The sequence below is a fragment of the Anser anser genome, assembly GCF_964211835.1.
Source record: "Anser anser genome assembly, chromosome: 22".
In the NCBI taxonomy this organism is placed as follows: Eukaryota; Metazoa; Chordata; class Aves; order Anseriformes; family Anatidae; genus Anser; species Anser anser.
The window spans coordinates 2772525-2790409 of NC_139743.1; the positions used below are offsets into that span (position 1 = coordinate 2772525).

The 17885-nt window shown below is 41.7% G+C and overlaps 1 protein-coding gene across 12 annotated transcripts in view; it reads right to left on the reverse strand.

Moving 5' to 3' along the window:
* Nucleotides 1-382: 382 nt before the first annotated feature.
* CADM1 (cell adhesion molecule 1) overlaps nucleotides 383-17885 on the reverse strand; it is a 243093-nt gene continuing 225590 nt past the window's right edge. For 4 of the 12 annotated variants that reach the window (XM_083808365.1, XM_083808364.1, XM_083808359.1 and 1 more), the window contains 4 exons: nucleotides 14862-14915; nucleotides 12624-12704; nucleotides 3978-4109; nucleotides 383-2973 (listed from right to left, as the gene is read on the reverse strand). In XM_083808365.1, coding sequence (XP_083664491.1) covers nucleotides 2855-2973; nucleotides 3978-4109; nucleotides 12624-12704; nucleotides 14862-14915 — 386 coding nt within the window. In that variant the 3' untranslated portion in view covers nucleotides 383-2854. The remainder of the gene's footprint in view (nucleotides 2974-3977; nucleotides 4110-12623; nucleotides 12705-14861; nucleotides 14916-17885) is intronic. The other 8 variants (XM_083808362.1, XM_083808361.1, XM_083808360.1 and 5 more) reach the window with 3 other exon arrangements.

Here is a 17885-nt window from a genome sequence, read left to right on the forward strand (position 1 = left end):
CTCTACAGCACTTCTCTTCTGCAAGCAGTTTAACCGGGAACCACGGTGCGTTCCCTGCTGAAAGGGGAGCTGCAGGAGCAGTTCTGTGGATTTAGCAGTCTGGGAAATCGCATCAGCGATTTCTCAAAGGAGTAAACCTCTTGTAGAGAGCAAGGCTCCCTTCTCAGACTCGTGGCAGACACTGGAAGGGATCATCAGCAAGGGTTTACAGGTCACCCCAGGGCTCTTGCCCAACATACCACAGGAAGTTTACCAACACCGACCTTTTCCACAACAGTCCCTCCGGCTTGGACCGTCCCTGTCCTTGCCCCCACGCCTCCGCTGTGACCATGGCCTCCAGAGCAGCGGGAGATAAAGAGCGCAGAATGAGAAGTGAAGATAGTTTTGTAACATTAATTTTTTTTTATTAAGAAGACAGATATTTTATAGTACTTCTTTTTCTTTGTAAAAATGGTATACATGAACCAATACAAAATGTGAATGGGAACATATGGATATGTATTTTCTTACATTGTAACATCTTCCATGGACACCTTAAAACAGAACTGGCCTAAGGGGAAAAAATAAAAAGGCTGGGTGAACAAAGAACAAGGTTGTTTAGCATCAGTCACGCATCCTTCATTTGTAATACTCCTTTAAACAAGTTTGTTCTTTCTCCACACTTAAAAATCCTAATGACCTAAAGCTGTACAAAGTAATACTCAACAATACATTTCAAACAGTGCACTGTATACTGAAGAAAAAATACATAAACCAATATACAACTAAAATTCGTAATTTCCTGTTTTTTTACTCTTTTTTTTTTCCAATGTGTGGGGCCGAAATTTTGCAATCTACCTGAGACGGAAAACACCAATCAAAACACATGAACCTGAGACATGTCAACATTTTAAGTCAAAGTTACATCGGTAACACTGCACTACTGTACACTTTCAAAACAAAGATGGGCTGTTCGAAAACAGGATGCCAATTCCGTGATGAATGAGTAAAAAAGCCCCCCCGAACTCTAACATGCTGAATGCTTCTCACCATGGTGTGATTTGGCAATGGTGCTGAAGGCTCAGAAAAGAGCTGCGCTCCACAAAATTTGCTCAGAAAAAAGCTATTCCTGTGAGTTTCTTTTTCTCGTATAAAGGGGAAAGACAGACTACTGCTTGAGAATGGGCTTGTCTGTTTTCATGCTGTCCCATTCCCAACAGACTCCTGCGTCATAATGGTTCTGCCAAAAACAATTAAAAAAACACACACAAAAATGATCCTCCCAACCCCCTAAAAAAAAGTTGACGCTAAGATTAATGTTTCCCTTAAATAAATCAGCATACATGTTCCACATAAACACAGTAAAAAAAAAGTATCTCTCAAAATCCAAGATTACTCACCAAAAACAAGTCAGCATATATAATTTTAAAACCGTCTTCTCATTGTGATTTGCTATCTGTCACAATTCTAATTTACCTAAATTCTTCTTTTTTACCTATGGCTTTATAAGTCAGTTAGCACACTAATTTTAATGCAAATTCCCACGTTTTACTTATCTGATAAAAAAGGCAGTTGTACCTGTCCAGTTGCTCCAGGTTTCGGATCTAACACATGCGGAAGGTGAGGCGTTTTCAGTCGCTGTGCCCCACGGCTGCTGCCGTGCAGGGACAGGGACAAGGACAGGGACAGGGGTGCGTGGCTGGCAGCTTTGAGGCAGGAGCAGGGGTGGGAGGCAGCCGGACATCGGCCAGCACAGCCCGGCCCCGGCCGCCTGCACCTGGACCAGGCTGGGGGCCGGGAGGTCGCAGGTCCCAGAGGACAAACGCACGCCTGAGCACCGGTCCTCACTGCCTTCCCCGGCACAAGGCAAACGGAGGGGAAAAGAATACAAAACCTGCTCGTTTGCAGCCTTCTGCTCCCCAGGGGGGCTTTTCCTTTTCTAGCAATTTAGGGAGAAGTCAGGCCAATCGGGACAGCGTGACAGAACGGTTTGCAACAAAAATAATCCGAGCAGAAATCCCACCTCTGCCCCTCCGCAGGCCAGATCCTGCCACCCCGGAGCCAGCTGGGCAGCAGGAGGAGCCCCGGCTGGGACTGGGACATGGGCACGGGCACACGGGTTGGGGCCACGCCGCGACACATCTGGCATGCGGACCCCCCTGTCACGCCGCTCTGCAGCCGGGCAGCGCGTTTTCTGGGTTGCAGGCTATTTTCTAGTCTCCACCATCTAAAGCATTTGAAACATGGGCAGCCACAAACAGGTTCTCATTGTTTGTTTATCCAAGCCTTTACGACAATAGAGAAAATGGAATATGGGTACACTGAATTGCAAACTATGAGATCTAAAATGTGCTGGTTCTCCTCCGATGAGACCGAGTTCCAAACAGAAAACAGTGAAGATAAAAAGAAAGAAAAATACCTTAAAAAGAAACCAACCTATTCCAAGGGGTCCCAGCAGGCAACTCCAGAAACAGAGGACAAAAGGGGAAACAAAGAACCACAGAAATCCGAAGGGAACTAACGCACAGAAGCCCCTCTTCTTCCCAGCCTCCCCCCCAACCCAAACAAACAGAAATAAAACAAGGCACAGAATCTTCTGCAAATGACTTCACTAAACTAAATCCAAGCCGGACTTGGCCAAAAAAATAAAACCCAAACAAAGTGAGGTGTCAAACAGCAGAGTGTACTTTACGAAGAATATTTTTACACAGCAAATCCCGGACCCTCCCAGTCTCACAACTCTCCACCCATTTGCGTTTTTCTTTAAAAAAAAAGACACAAGCTGGTTGCAACTTCCAATATCACTGTCTCTTTAGCGTTTAAATAGGGCCAGTAACCGTCCACGGTTGGACACCTCATTGAAACCAAGGCTGCTCTAGATGAAGTACTCTTTCTTTTCTTCAGAGTTGTTTTGTCCTCCTTCTGCATTGATGATAGCTGTGTCTGCGTCGGCTGCATCATCTGCTCCTTTGGCTTCATGAGTGAAGTATGTCCCTGAAAACGAAGTGGTAAGGTCTGTGACATCGCGAGCAAGAGAGCGACAAAGCCACAAGCAGGAGGGGAAATCAATGCCACAGGAAAGAAATGGAGCCTGAGTGCAGGTCCCACGCAGCTGCGACTTGGGACTGTGCAGCTGTGATGTTATCAAGGAGCACTACACCACAAACCCCACGGCACGGGGACAGAGGTTTCTCCAGTTCTGCCTGAGGCACCCAGATTTGCAACTCCTGCTTGCTTCAAGAGGAGCTGGGCATTTTTAACCTGCATTTCCCACGGAAGTGCAAGGAGAGGGCACAGGAAAGCAATGCCATGGCAAGCAGTGGGGCTGATGCTGCCCCACGTCCCACCGCAGCGTTCGCTGCCGCCAGCCGCAGGCTGGCCGGTCACGTCCCCATGCAGACGTGATGGTGTGCTGTTCTCCATGGTGTCATAGTGCAGAGAAGAAACTAGGTCACACAGTGATTTTACCCTTCAAATGTCAGTAAAATCGTGTTTTAAACACTTAAAGGAAAGGCATCTTTCATCTTCCCGTTCTCTCTCCCCTAATGTGCCTTAGTTGTTTTTTTTCTGTCTGCTTTCTCTTCTCTTCTCTGCGTTATTCTTTCCATCCTGGCTGGGGTCTCAACCAGCTCGTCATTATTCTGACAACTTTCCCAAATCCACTAAATAAAAGCTGCTAACAGTGGATCCTTTTGTGCAAACACCTGCCTGTATACACAGGGACTGGAATGGTCACGTCGCTGTGGGTGGGTTCAGCCTTACTCTGGAAGTTGTAAGAAGTTCCCAGGATGGACATTTACATTTTACAATGTAAACCACAAAACCAAGATGCTGGCATGTACGTACCAGCTCAAGCAATTAGGTTTTGTAGTAAGACTTCCAAATTTCTGTTTTAGCCTGTGTACGGAGTACACCTAGAGCAGCACTGCTGACTGCAAGCTTCAGAAGTGACAGACGTACCAAATCCATTCATTTTTCAGTTTCAGTCTTTGTCTTACCTTTATGCCTTGCAAAATATCGCCCTAAAATGATGAGCAGGCAAAGCATGGCAAATACGACCACGGCCACAACACCACCAACGACTGCATGGTCCACGCTCCTTATTGACCCCTCCTCACCTGCACGAGAATCTGTTGAGATTAGAAGAGGAATAAGAATTCGGGACTTATTATGACACAATCTGAAGGTTTTGGCTGCAGCTGCCCTCAGGATTGGAAAAGCCACCCTTTTGCTTTCAAAAGGAAAAGGGATAAAGCATCGAGCTATCTCGACAGATGAGTTCAGGCAGAGGAGCAGGCAGGCTGCCCAAGGCTGAACTGATCTGGCCGATCAACTTGCGAGGTATCTTCTGCTATAAGCAGCAGCACTACTACTACGCACGGGGAAGACAGCTGGGATAGGGAAAGGGAGAGGAGATTTGGAATCATTGGTGGACACGTGTTTTTGGAAATTTCCCTAGAATGCTCCCCAAATTTCAATCCTCCTGGGGATCTGGCGGGGGGAGGGGGGGGGCACGGAGAATAGCAGTAGAATGCTATATGGAAATATGAATCATTAGCTTTGGAGAAAGATCATTAAACAAGTGCCCTTGTGACACATTTTAATATCAGCCCAAAACCCTCTACAACCACAAAACAATCAACCAGGCTTTGTAAATGTGTTTACATCCCTCTTCTCCCCCAACCCAAGAACTCAAAGATTACATAATTAAGCACGACCTTTTCTGTTCATTACAGTTCATGACATCTTAAGATGCAAAACTCTTAATCCAAACTATAAAAACCTCTTCAAAAGCAGACAGTAAGCAATAATCGTGTATTGCCTCCAACTGCTCTATTTTATTTATTAAACACCTCACCACGCAATTAGTTTTCTTTTATAAGCATCTCTCCCTTAGGATGCCGTCACTGGGAGAGGAATGACTTATTTGGCTGAGGAACAACTCTGAAATGAACCCAGAATGAGCTATGGCCATGTAAAAAGAATGTATAGCAGTGTAAACAATTTTAATTTAAGAACGCAGCTACATCAACCCTTGCTGCAATTCTAATGGCAACTGAGATTTATAACATAGTAAAAAACAATTATTCTCCCGTTGATTAATACATTAACATTTTGGAATGGAAGCTAAACCATTGTCTCTATTTATTTATTTATTTATTTTTTATTGAGTCAAGTGCGACACCTCCATTAAAATGATTTACTAGCCATACCTTACAATTTAAGCATAGCAGCAACAGAAACGGTAAAAATCTTTTAACTTTACATGATTTGTGAAGTCATATGTGAAGGATTTACCATTTAAATCTTTCACTACAAGAAGCACATGGCCTATAAATCTGCCCTGCATGCAGTTGCCCAGACACCTAAGAGAAATGCATTTTACTAGGAAGACTGAGAGCGCAAATTCAAGTCAATTTTTAAGAAAGATTTATCCCCGTCTCTCTCCAAAGAACAGAGCAAATCTCTGAAGCCTCCACCTCTAATAATATTTGAAGTTTATCGATCAAGCGTACAGATCCGTGACAGCTAAAGGTAATGGTGCTCTTTTGAGCTGAAACCTGATACAATGCTTTCAAGCAGGAGCCCAGGATTTACACTTTCTATCGATATTTCCAATTCTGTTCTAAGATTAAGTACTAAGGGATGTAAGTAAATAACTCGTGACTGAGACTGTATAGTACACTTTAATTAAAACAATTTAAGAAAAAAACTTAGAGCGTTTCTTCAAGTAACTTTTAAAAGTAGCAGCTTTGGCATAGGCAGTGGGATGCCTGGGTTTAATTTTGCCAAGGTTTGGTGCATGTTAAGGGAAAAAACAAAATATTACCTATTAGCACCACAATGAGAGAATTCCTTTCAGCAACTTATCTAACGAGATAAACTAAGGGTGGCAAAAAAGATACCACTTTAAATCAGAAGTGTTTGCTCCCACATCATCTAAAGTCAGGTCATTTAACTGTGGTAGGAGCACACCAGGGAAATCTGAAAGCACATTAAAACCTGGTGTTCAGTAAAGTGCATACCAATGGCACACACATCATGGCCAAATTATTTTGTAGAAAATCATGATTAGAAAAAACGAGATACAAAAAGTGAAACATAAACTTCCCTCTTACATTGTAATGACAAAGTGCACTCAAAGGACAAAACCTAATTGCAAAACAACCCATAAAATATCTTACTCTGTTGAAAAGGCATACACATAGCTCTCTCAATGAGGAGAATTAACTGATCTTGAACTGTCGACAGTTCCACATCCAATGAAAATTACTGTCTTTGAAGTCAATTATTCCCAGCTTTCTGATGAAGAAAAATAACAGTAAGTATTTAAGAAAATGGTGCATGTCCTGGAACCACTACGCAAGGATTTCTAGTTGCTGTGGCAAACTGCCAGAACAAGCCGCCTCTTAAGAAGGTACTTTTTTTTCTTCTTTTTCTAAATAATCTTCAGTAGGAACAGACTGTATCATAAGCACTTCCCAGCATTTGCTGCTTTGGCAAGAAGCAGAATATCCCTGCTTGTTGATGGGAAAGATGCCCATGAAAGCATTGCAGCGTGCCAAGTAGACAGCCTCACTTGGGAAGAGACGCCGTTGTCTGTCTGGAATAGCAGCTAGGGGAAAACCAGAGGACCAGGGTGTTCCAGGTAGCGAGCACTCAAACTGAAGTCTCCTCATTGCAGCTTTGGACAAGCTGCTGCTGCAGACATGCTGCGCCCTGCTTTAACAAGATGACAAACGTCTGTTTGTCTGCACAGTGCCCGGCAGCACGCCAGGCTGACCTCCCTCCTGCGCTGCAGCAGGTGCTGAGCACCAAGGTATGCGAGGCTGCACTAAAGGCAAGAGGGAAGCATCCCAAGCTGCAGGACGAATGTCTTGTTGGCCTGTGGAACAGCTGAGCAGAATAAATGCACTGAGTTATGGCTCTATAATGTGTCTAGAGCAGGATTTTGCATCGAGGTGCATTTTTTTCTTAACGTAACTAAGAGAGTTCTGCACCCATGAAACCTGAACACCAGTTGGTGCACCTCATCCTTGCAACACCAGCCTCAAGGCGGTTATACTGAATTTGCAGAGCTGCAGAGAATCGGGCCTCTGTTACTTGGAGTGCTGTGCTAAAGCCTTACGCTTGACAGATCCTTTGCAGTTTCTACTCAATTTGCAATTAAGTCAAGAGCAGGGAGTCAGCAATTCCTTGAGAAGGGACAGTTCCAGCCAGAAGAGTTTATTAATTATGAGTTCTTCTACTGGGACATGCACAGCCATTTTCCTGAAGTATTTCTGTTAAAAACATGGCAAAGTGCAAACTGCAAGCTTGTTTTATTAGGTACACTGCTAAATACCTTTGTCCTCAACTTTACATACAAAGTAAAAATTAAATACATACTGAGGATGTCTAGTGGTTGCAAACCATCTGATAACCGAGTCTGTGAGGCGGTTGACAGTGTACTTTTGACTTTAAAGATAACATATTTATGTTTATATATTAATTATCAAAGTGAAAGGAATGGCTCTTCATCTCTAATTGCAAATGTGCTGGATGAAACATGCTGGAGCTCTGTTCAAAAATAAATATGCCATATTTAGAGGCACTAAAACACTTGTACTTATCAAAATTAATTCCTCTTCCTGTCTTTTCCACGTTGCATCAATTTGTTCTCCAAACAAAATAGGTAAAAAATCAATTTTTTGAAAACTGAAGCCTACTGTTGAAATGGAAGAAAACTATTGTTTTCTTCTTCTTAAACATAAAATTAAGAACAAGATAGTAGAAATTCTTAGGAGTCCACGTGCTCTGGGGCTCACAGGGGTTTCTACTTCTTTGTTCTTGCTTTTTCAGGATGGTGCTTGCCATACAAGCTCACCTGCCTAGGCACCACCTGCACCAAATCAGAAGGCTGCTGCAGGAACTACTTGAAGCTTCGGGATAACACGGCCAGAAATTTTCATAGGTCCTGCAGGCAAGCTGGTTCCTTCGACCTTTGCTTCTGCGGTGTGTTTATGAGTGGGATTTTCCAGAAGACCTTGCCTGGTGGCAGTACTGTTTCTGTTTAGTTTCTTAACTCTCTAAAGATGATGATTTTTGTCAGCTTTCCTCCTCTTGTCCTTCCATCCTCATCTGCTTCAGCTGTCCCTCTTTCCTAGCCGTATTTGCACGCTGCTCTCCCACTATCCACTTTTAATATCGACTCACAAATAATCGACTGCCTTCTGTAATGCTGACCGGCCCCCTACCCCCACCAGAACAGCCACAAGAAAGAGCCTCTGAAGAACCTGGGAGACCAGGGTCCGCAGTGCCCGCGGCAAAGCCAGTGATGCTGACACCACTGTAACACCTTTCCTGGGGTTAGGTATTTTTCTTTCAACATCCCATCTAAACCCTGAATACTTCAGTTAAGCCCCGCGGTGCCTAGCACAGTGGCTGCTACCCAGTGTGAACAGAGTTTTGCCTATGAACGTGGAAGGTAAGAGAAAGCCGGCGGCTGAGCGCTGCCCCGCGACAGACCCCATCTCCAGCAATCCTGGACACTACTATAGGCAAATCGATCTGTATGCTGCAAGCAACAGACCTGTTTAATTTTCTGTAAGCACCTCGCTTCAGAATATTCTCATGCGAGGTGGGAACGCAGCCAGCCTTCCAATATGCTTGCTAACCCCTGTAACAGGGACGTGAGCCTGCAGCTGCTCCAGCCAGGCTTCGCAGACAGCAGCTGCTGCAGCGGGAGCCTGGCACCGAACCACGCGCGCCCGTCCCAGCCCTTCCCCTGGCAGAGGGGGCTCCGGGGAAGAAAGGGGCTTACTCCAGCAGCAACGCTGGAGATGGGTATTATTTCATGCTGGATAAGCATCAATAATTGGCGTTACTCATTATTTCTTTGGTAATAAAAAAAAAAATGTTGCGACTAAGGAGCAGACAATAATTCTCCGAATTTCTACCAAGACAGACAAACTTGACCTTAAAAACTGGAATTTGCTTTGAAATGCTGTCTCCAATTCACAAAATCTATTCCTGCTTCATATCTATGATTAAAAAAAGAAATCACAAGTTTATTACTGAAGAGGGAACAGACTAGATGGCAGGAACTGACAAAATGCCACATTATTTGCTAATCCTAATATGTTATTCTTCCTTAAGATTTGCTTCTCTCAGCACCAATTCAATTATAGATGCTACAAATCCTTCTGACATTTAATTCCCTCTTGTCAGAGAGTAGTAAATGTATACATGCAGAGCTTTCCCATTAAGATGTTAATATATATTGGAGCATGCTGGCCTTTAAATCGAATAGTCAGAATTTTTCTGCTATGGCTTTGTTTCTGTTTTGCTTGTGTTTTCTTGAGAGTGAGAGTGGAAGGAAGGGAGATACGCAGGAAGGGAAGAAACAAGTCAACATACAGACATTTGCAGCATGTTGTGAACAACATGCACAACTATTTTGCTACTCTGCAGCTACTCTACACCTCAGCTGAACCAAATTCCATAGGGTGGTGTTTTGGATTATATCAAAGCACCTTAAAGGAAAACTGCAGTGATAACGGTACAGTCCACTTAGAACAACTTGATATACACAGAAAAAAAATCAATTTTTTTTTTTTAAACTACTGTGTTGCTCCCTTGAGAGAATAGTATGATTGTGTCCTGCATTAGGGGCATGCCATAATTTTATCTAATGTAGCATTGAACTTCTCTGCATGAGATGCAGCACAATATACAGCAGCAGAGAGCACTGTAGTCCCATTTAAAATTGTGGCCAATAAGAAACTTCGGTAGCTTTAAATTAATTTTTGTTTATTATTTTAACCAACTGCTACTTGAATCAACAAAAAGAAATCATAGCACTTCAAAAAAAAAAAAAAAACTGAAGTTTTCCTTTAAACAGAAAGTGTAATTCACAAAACACTACACACAGAGAAAGTAAACGCACTTTTGGACTGGTTCCTATTTGACACCCTACTAACTCATGTAATTTAAAATTTTTAGAGTCCTGAGCCAATCCGATTAAACATGTAGCAGCACACCCACAGCAGACTCCAGGCTGCACAACTTCAGTTCACATCGCTCACCTTTTTCTTGGCTAAAGGACAAACCTACACTGGTCTCAGTTTTACCTCCTGGCAGGACAAAGGCAGATGACAAAAATGACAGCCATCAGCCCCAATATCTGATCATGGAAAATGACTCAGGGAAGTGGTAACAAGGAACCCAAAGGAGATGTTTATGCTGCTAATTTCCCATGTAAATGTTCTCAGCTGACATCCATATTTTAAACCCATAGAATCTTAGTTGTTATGTATTTATTTTTGTGCAAGGGGAGACACTTTAAAATAAGTGTATTAATGATCTCAAATTCTCTAATATTTTTGCAGAAGTAATTGTTTAAAAATATATCACTTACTGCAGCCTCAAGAGCATGAAAAAACGCTGGCAGATTTTAATGGTAATATCCTAATAATGTGGGTTAAGCACCTACAGCAAGGTTTAGCATATGGAAGACTTTTCTCCTCCCAACCACTCCATAAAAAGGTTCTATTAAATTCTGTTTTTAATGAGGCTTTAAATATATATATATATTTATATATATACATACATGGACATTCATGTGTATTCCTGCTCTTGCTTTTTATAAGTGGCAACATCTCAAGATTAAGAGAAAGGACTAGATCAGATCTGACTCTACTAGCTAGTATTTTAAATATCAATTACATAGGAGTTAAAAGCTTTGGACCTACAAGGAATGAATCACTTTATTGCTAAAGCCTGCGGAAGAGGTGAAAAACTCCCAAGTGACTTGACTTCAGTCTTACCAGCAGCACAGAAGGTCTGCAGGTCACCTCCAGCACAGAGCCAATCACTCACGTTTCCCAGTAGCACAATTTCTGCTATTATTATTGCTTTGAACAGTGTATCTCACTGTTTTCCCAGTGTGCTCCAGCATGGCTTCTGATTAAGGCTCCATTTCTTTAAATACCAGAGGCACGATGTAAGCAAGCTCCTGGAGATATAGCCTATCCCACTCTGACTCAGGAAACTGAGAATTTTGATCTGTTTCATTTTGTGACATTTTGGGGGGGTATCCCTGAACAGCTCTGAACTTGTTCTATGATTGTTTGTGCTATAAAAGCAGAAAATTGCTAGAGTTCTTCACCAACATATAGTATAGGTATTAATTTTGGCATATTTGGATTTATTGCTGTACTCCTACAAGAATGTCTCTTTTATTTCTTGGTGAAAATTAATTTCAAGCTACTGATGTAGCACAACATAGGTTGCGTTTGTGTGCACATATGTACATGTGTATACAACGTACATATAAATAGCTGCAGTGCTTCCTAGATGCAATATCTGCATCATGTTAGGGAAAAGAAAACCTAAATCAATTTCTTTCAAGAATTCCTAACTTATCAATTTTTTCTTCTTCCTGTTAAGTTTATGACACAATTAAAACACCAAAATGATGCAGGCTTCCACACTTCTCTACTGGTCATGATTTAGGTGCAATGACCTTAAGTCACTCGTGTGCTTCTGAAATGTTGATAAACCAACTACTCCTCTTTCCTAATAGGAAGAAAACTTAAAAGGAAGTTAGCAATAACATTTTGCCACTGAATTTTCTTTTGATGAATAGCTGGTTAATCCTTTTGTAGAATGGAATTTTTGACATCATGGAACATTACTAAAATTTGGGGTTGGCAGGCAGGGGTGCTGGTGGGCAGAGCAGCGGGAAGAACAGGCTGTCATTATTTCAGAAACACTTTAAAATCTTCATCTACAATCTGGGAGGACAGTAATCACTACCTGTATGACAGGACGAACAATAATATTATTCATTACTATAGTCCAGCATTAAGTGTGCTACCCCTACTCTAATTTATTGATGGACTGTTAAAGAGTAGTGTTAACCTGTTCATCGTATTGTAATTGAATTTTGTCTAATTTATGCTAGAGAAATTCAAGGAGTTCATCCTTCTTCAATCAATAAGCTCCTCTTCAGTGACCCATTTCAAGATCGCTTCATAAAAAATAATGCATTTTGTTTTAATAAATTTAATCACTATGACAGGTGCTCAATGTTTATTGGTTGTTTCTTCAGACTTCTCTCTGCTAGAAAATGGAGCCACACTTACAATCAATAGTAATTGATTAATCAGCATCCCCCTTGAACAAAGGTGCTAATCAGGTTTTGATTAGTTAATCAAACCAGATGTAAAGGCTACACAGGTCTTTCTTGATTGTTCAATGTTTTACAAGATGTGTATCAACACTGCTGAGCAAAACAAGAAGACCAGAATGCACCTGAGGGGACTGAAAATACTCAGGTATGGAATTAGATTAACTGGATTACTGCAATCATAGCACACAGCAGCATATGTATTTATATACGTGTTTGTGTGTGTATACATACATACACACCAGTACATAGCAGTTTGGACTGGTGATACACAGCACTGCAGGGAACGTCTCTGTAACACCACTAGGTTGAAAAAGCGCTGCAGTAGAGTAAGAAGTCAATCTGTGCTGCAGAAGTGCAAGACAAACTGTCTCTGCACTGTTCTTCTACGTTATGAACAAAAGGTCCGTGAGTGGTATGGACACACACAGCTCAACCAGCAAAAGTTAACACGACACTGGAAACTAGCTACCTGGATGCAAGGCAACAGACGCATTACTTAATTGTACAGTTGGCAGAGCCTCCGTTGAAGCATTTAGCAGGACACGAGTACCTGAAACGAACAGCACACTGAGCAAACACTGCAGCAGGACCGACACATTCAGTTTTACCACGTCTCAGCAGCGTGCCACCCCTCAGAGGGCTGAGCTGGAGCCTGGGCGCTGCAGGGCAGGCTCCAGTGCCCTGGGGGCAGAGGGGTCGGAGCCGATCCCGGAGTGGAGGTGGGAGGCAGCGCTTCACACGGAGAGCTGGCTCAGCACTCACCTGTGCTACCCGTCTGACAGCTCAAACTTGCTGACACCAGTCCACAAACGGGATCCTATGTCAGTTTCTCAGGAGTCTGGGCATGAGTTATGTGATGGAGGGCAGAGTTTTGGTCATAGCAGAGAACAGTGCAGGGCTGGTTCTCTATTTCCCAGTAATACTGGTAGGTTTGACTTGGTAGAGTCACCCTTTGGTCATACACAAACAACTTAGATAGCGACAAACGAAATTTTGAAATTCTTGGGAAAAAAAAATCAGTCATCAAAACTGATGCTCCAAAATGGGTGTATGTTAGTGCACAAAGGGTGCTCGCTCACCTGCTCAGTACAGCCAGCAGTTGTGCTTGCACTGCTTTGTGGACAATCTGAAGCAAATTTTGACTTATATTTAAGATTCACAAAAATAGAAAAGTTAAAGTATACTGTCAGAAAGACATACTAGCCATTCAACACATCCACAGCTTTCTGAAAAAAGAGAATGTGTCGCTGACTGCACTGCAAGGGTAACAGCAAAATTCAACAACGTCACCCCCCGCCGCCCCCCGCAGTCAGTACTGTCACTTCTCAATGGCATGCTACACTTAACTTGTGCTGCTACCAAAAGCTGAGAAAGATTCACTTAAGGGAAAGACAGGACTGCTAGCAGACACCCATTTTGAGGAATTCCTTTGTGGAATTGTTTCCCGTTCTTCTGTTCATTCACCAAAATGTGTATTTTCTTTAAAAAATACAAATAAAAAAATAAAGCTTATCAGAGCAAAACAGTTACTTTCCATCCACACAGTGATATTTAACAGACACCTAGTGCTTCTTACCTATGAGATCTGGCCCAGGCCTGCAACAATAATTATTAGTATTGCTCAGGTGTTAGAATACATATTGAATTAATCAATCATTTCTAACCTCTTGGCCAAAGCATACCTATAGTAGCTTGCAGGAAGAGATGCTGCTGGTTTGATTGGGTTAAAGCATTTTACGGAAAAAGATGAGGGCTCAGGGCTTTGCTTTCTGGTGTTAGTTTTCGTTCACTTCGTAAACCGCAAAAGGGAATAACAGTGCTGGACCCAAACCCTCCTAGGCAAGGCTCTTTGCACGCCCCCCAAGGGCAGGGACCCTGCAGGGATGGGCGGTGGGCACCGGGTGGCTCCTGCCCGCAGCCTGCGTGTCTCCAGCCTCCTGCCCTCCCACGGGGAGCTGCAGAGATTGTCTGGGAAGCGGCAGCAAAAAAGAGGCTCATTTCCAAAAGCACTAAGAAGTCTGTCAAATCACAAAGATCGGAGGTTTAGACTGTTATGACCCTTGTTTTTGAATATATCAATTGAATATATCAATTGCCCCAACTCACCCACCAAGGATGCTTTTACTTTTTCATCTGAATTCAAGCGAATTTGCAAGGACCAACTATAAAGATGGATTTATGCAACTTCCAGTTGCTTGTCGATAAAAAAGAGGTCCAAATCATTGTTTTTGTCTCAGCTAATAAAACAATCACCTCCTTTTGATCTCCCACCTGAAATTCCCCTTACAAGAATTTACCAAACAGCCTAGATGTAGACCTGGCTGCACTTGCTAAAGACAGTTTTGCACATTACAGCGTAGTTGAGTGTTTTACGAACAAAATTTCAACTCAACCATTCTCCAAATTAGTGTTATGAAAATTATTGCAAGCTACTGAGGCCACAGTAGCTGGCACACAGCCTGAAAGGCGAACCCCACTGCTCTGAATGTGCCTCCCCCATTTTCACGTTTCACAACACAGTGCCAATGCCCAAAAAAATGGGAGGGAAATCCCAACAGAAAACAGCGTAACTTCCACGTTGAAGGACTGTGTGCAATTAATTGCCACACCATAGCGACTATACAATGCAAAATGGCCAAGACGCAGAAATCAGTGGAACCAGTATCTACGTAGAAGAGCAGTGCTTTACCTAGGTGCTAGCCCTTACCTGAGAGATCCCCATAGTCCAGCTCCTCTGCGGAATTTGGCAACTGAGTAAAGCCTTACAAGTAAAAACAAACTCATTTTTCTTTGTATTTCTCAAGTGACAAAAACAACACACTTAAGAACTGAGGATGAATTTCTTGGGGGAAAAAATGAGTCAATCACTTGCCATCTTCTGCTGGTTTGAGCAGAGTAACTTGTATTTCAGAATTCCAATCATTTACTTTATTACTGACAGACTGGCAGAAACATTCCTCAGTCTACACTGTTAACACACGAAACATGTAGGTGAATCAAAATCACTCATTCATAACAGCATGCAGAAACCCCCAGACTCAGTCTTTTACTCATCAAATAGGGGCAATTTCCCAATTTATTCTGGTTTGATTTAGGTTATATATACACGTCAATGTAAATTTTTCTTCCAATTTTCCAGAGAAATTAAATATTTTTGGTAATGTTGACAAGCACAGCAATTTATAAATTAAAGAATATTGTGGATCACATTTCAAAACTGTAAGGCATCTGTACTTGCAGACTGCAGGCTGTATCTTTTGTAAAAAAAATAATAATCTGAAACTATTTTTTTAATTTCCTAAATTTAGTGCATTTCTGGAAAAAGTATCTGTCCTCAAAGCTGATAAAGCAGTTCGACAAGACAAACTCTTGTGACCACAAAAGGCAGACACAAAAGAGATGTTATCACTACTGGCCATTTGGAAAACTGTCAGCAAAAGCTTGAAGATTGATAAAAACCCAGATGTTTTGGGGGGGAGAACTGAGAGCAGCAGCAATTCAGTGATCTGTTAATGCACTAAGTGGCAGCTAAATACACGCTCCGTGTTTGCCCAGTTTCTGTAAAATAGATCCAGTGAATGCTAACGGATGTCAATGTGAGTTCTGGGCTTATTTGCAGTACACGGTAAACCCTCTTCAAGTAAAGACTGGCCAAAAAAACCACACCTAATGTAGCTTAAATATGCTCCTGAATAATGCTGGAGAACAGGTTCCTTGTGCTTACAGGGGGTTTGGAGCACAAAGAGAATTTACCTGCAAAATGCTGGCCTTGGAGGAACAGAAATACCCCCATTCCATGTCTACTTTTTACATTTTGGGGAGGAGGTAGCAACAGGGGGCTAGAGACGCGTTTTTGCTAGGACAAAGGCTTTCATTTAAATAACAAAGATATTAATAATCAATGTGCAGACTTGTCTCCTATTGGAAAGCCATAAGCAATACATATATCTCATTAAAAACAAAACTCTTTTTCAGTGATGGTGTTTAAAATATGTCATCCAGAATCTACAATCTGAATTATCTTCTAAAGCCGGAAGCCATTTAGATTAATAGCTAGAAATTTGTTTTTGCACCACTATTGGATTTCAGGGAGTTTTTACGATAATATATAAAAAAATAATGACAGTTGACTCACAGAAGCATTGGACATGCAAATCTGTGCTCTGCAGAACAGCCATTCAACTTTTCTTTCTCTAAAATTGCCCCTGTATAGTCTTCCCTTTCACTTACAAGGAACCACATTTTCTCAATAATGAAAAAGGGCAATGTTACATTTTTAATGAAGCAAAAAAATCTTTTTCAAAAGAAAATTTAACAATTCAACAATTCGTTTTCTACCTGCACCTGGTATACTTAAAAATGCCACTGAACAGTATTAAAATGTGTTGTGAGGCATTTTAAATGTGGTAAATTACTTCTTGATTTTTCTCATTAAACTTTCATATCAGCGATTAAAGTCCCTTCTTTTCATGTCTGATCAGAATGTATTCAAAGTCTGCTGCAACTTCTTTTAAATAAATGAAAGCTAACTTTTCACTCAGATACAATTTCCCTGTCAAATAATAAATCTTAAAAGTGTGCAACCAGCAAGCTGAGTTGCATATCCTGAAGCCTGATACAGGTGTTTAGAAAATTAAATGAACACACCATTTATTTACAGGTTTATTGACAGAGTAATGCTTTGAACTTCTTCATAGGTTACCTCCACTTTTTAAGCAAAATATAATTTATCCTTTGTAACAAACTGTAAATAACCAATTACAGATTCCGTTCTATGTTGCATATTCTACAAGGCTGAACAGAAATCTTAACATGTACACGGATCTTTGTGATGTTTTATTCAATTGCCCAAAGGATTAGGTCTGGAAAATATATTTATAAATGTATTTACTATTAGTTGCACTTTTAAGTAGGGCATTTTTAAAAAGGAAAAAAGGCAGTTGGACAGACAGAGCTGCTTGATAATGCTAATGCAGAAAGCACTGAGGCTTTTTTTTCCTTGTATGTTGTTTAATTTGGCAAGATTTGGAAGCTGACTAGTGCTCTGGCATGGCTGAGCTTTCGGCTTCAGACTCATTTTCAGAGACTGAGCACAACTGGAAAAAACAACAAGAGCTTAACACAGAAGTGTTAAATATTTGTTTACAAAACCTTGCTAAGATCAAAAATTCATATCAGCCTTCAGGAAGTATTTCCAGCTTAGAAAATAATTTATCTGCTCTATTATGGACAATGTATTTTCTTGCAACTCTTCACTCTTGTTTGGGATGTTTTCGTAATATTGAACCTTCACTCCAGACTTCCTGCTTTGCCAGCTTCAGAAGAGATTTTTTACACCCTATCTTCTAATTCATGTTAGCAGAAGTTCTGCCTATCCTAAAACAGCAGCACCTTCCTTCTGCCTCAGGAAGGGAGCTGAAGGCAGCTCGGGGCACCCCCGGTACGGAGCCAGAGCCTGCTGCTGGGAGAATCGCCAGCTGCTGGTCCCTTTGGTGTATGCACCCAGGTGCCCAAAGACATACATGCATAACACATGTAGCAGACGTAACGCATGGCAATGGGCATTGTCCATGTGATTTAAAAATCATTAAGAAGCTTATTTAAGCTCTTAGCTTACCATAGGGTGGGGTCAAAATTTTGGGGGAGAAACATAAAATTTGTTACTTTTGCTGTAGCAAAAGAACATCGTGTATGAGGTCATGGCTGTTTTTACATATTCTACTGGTACAGG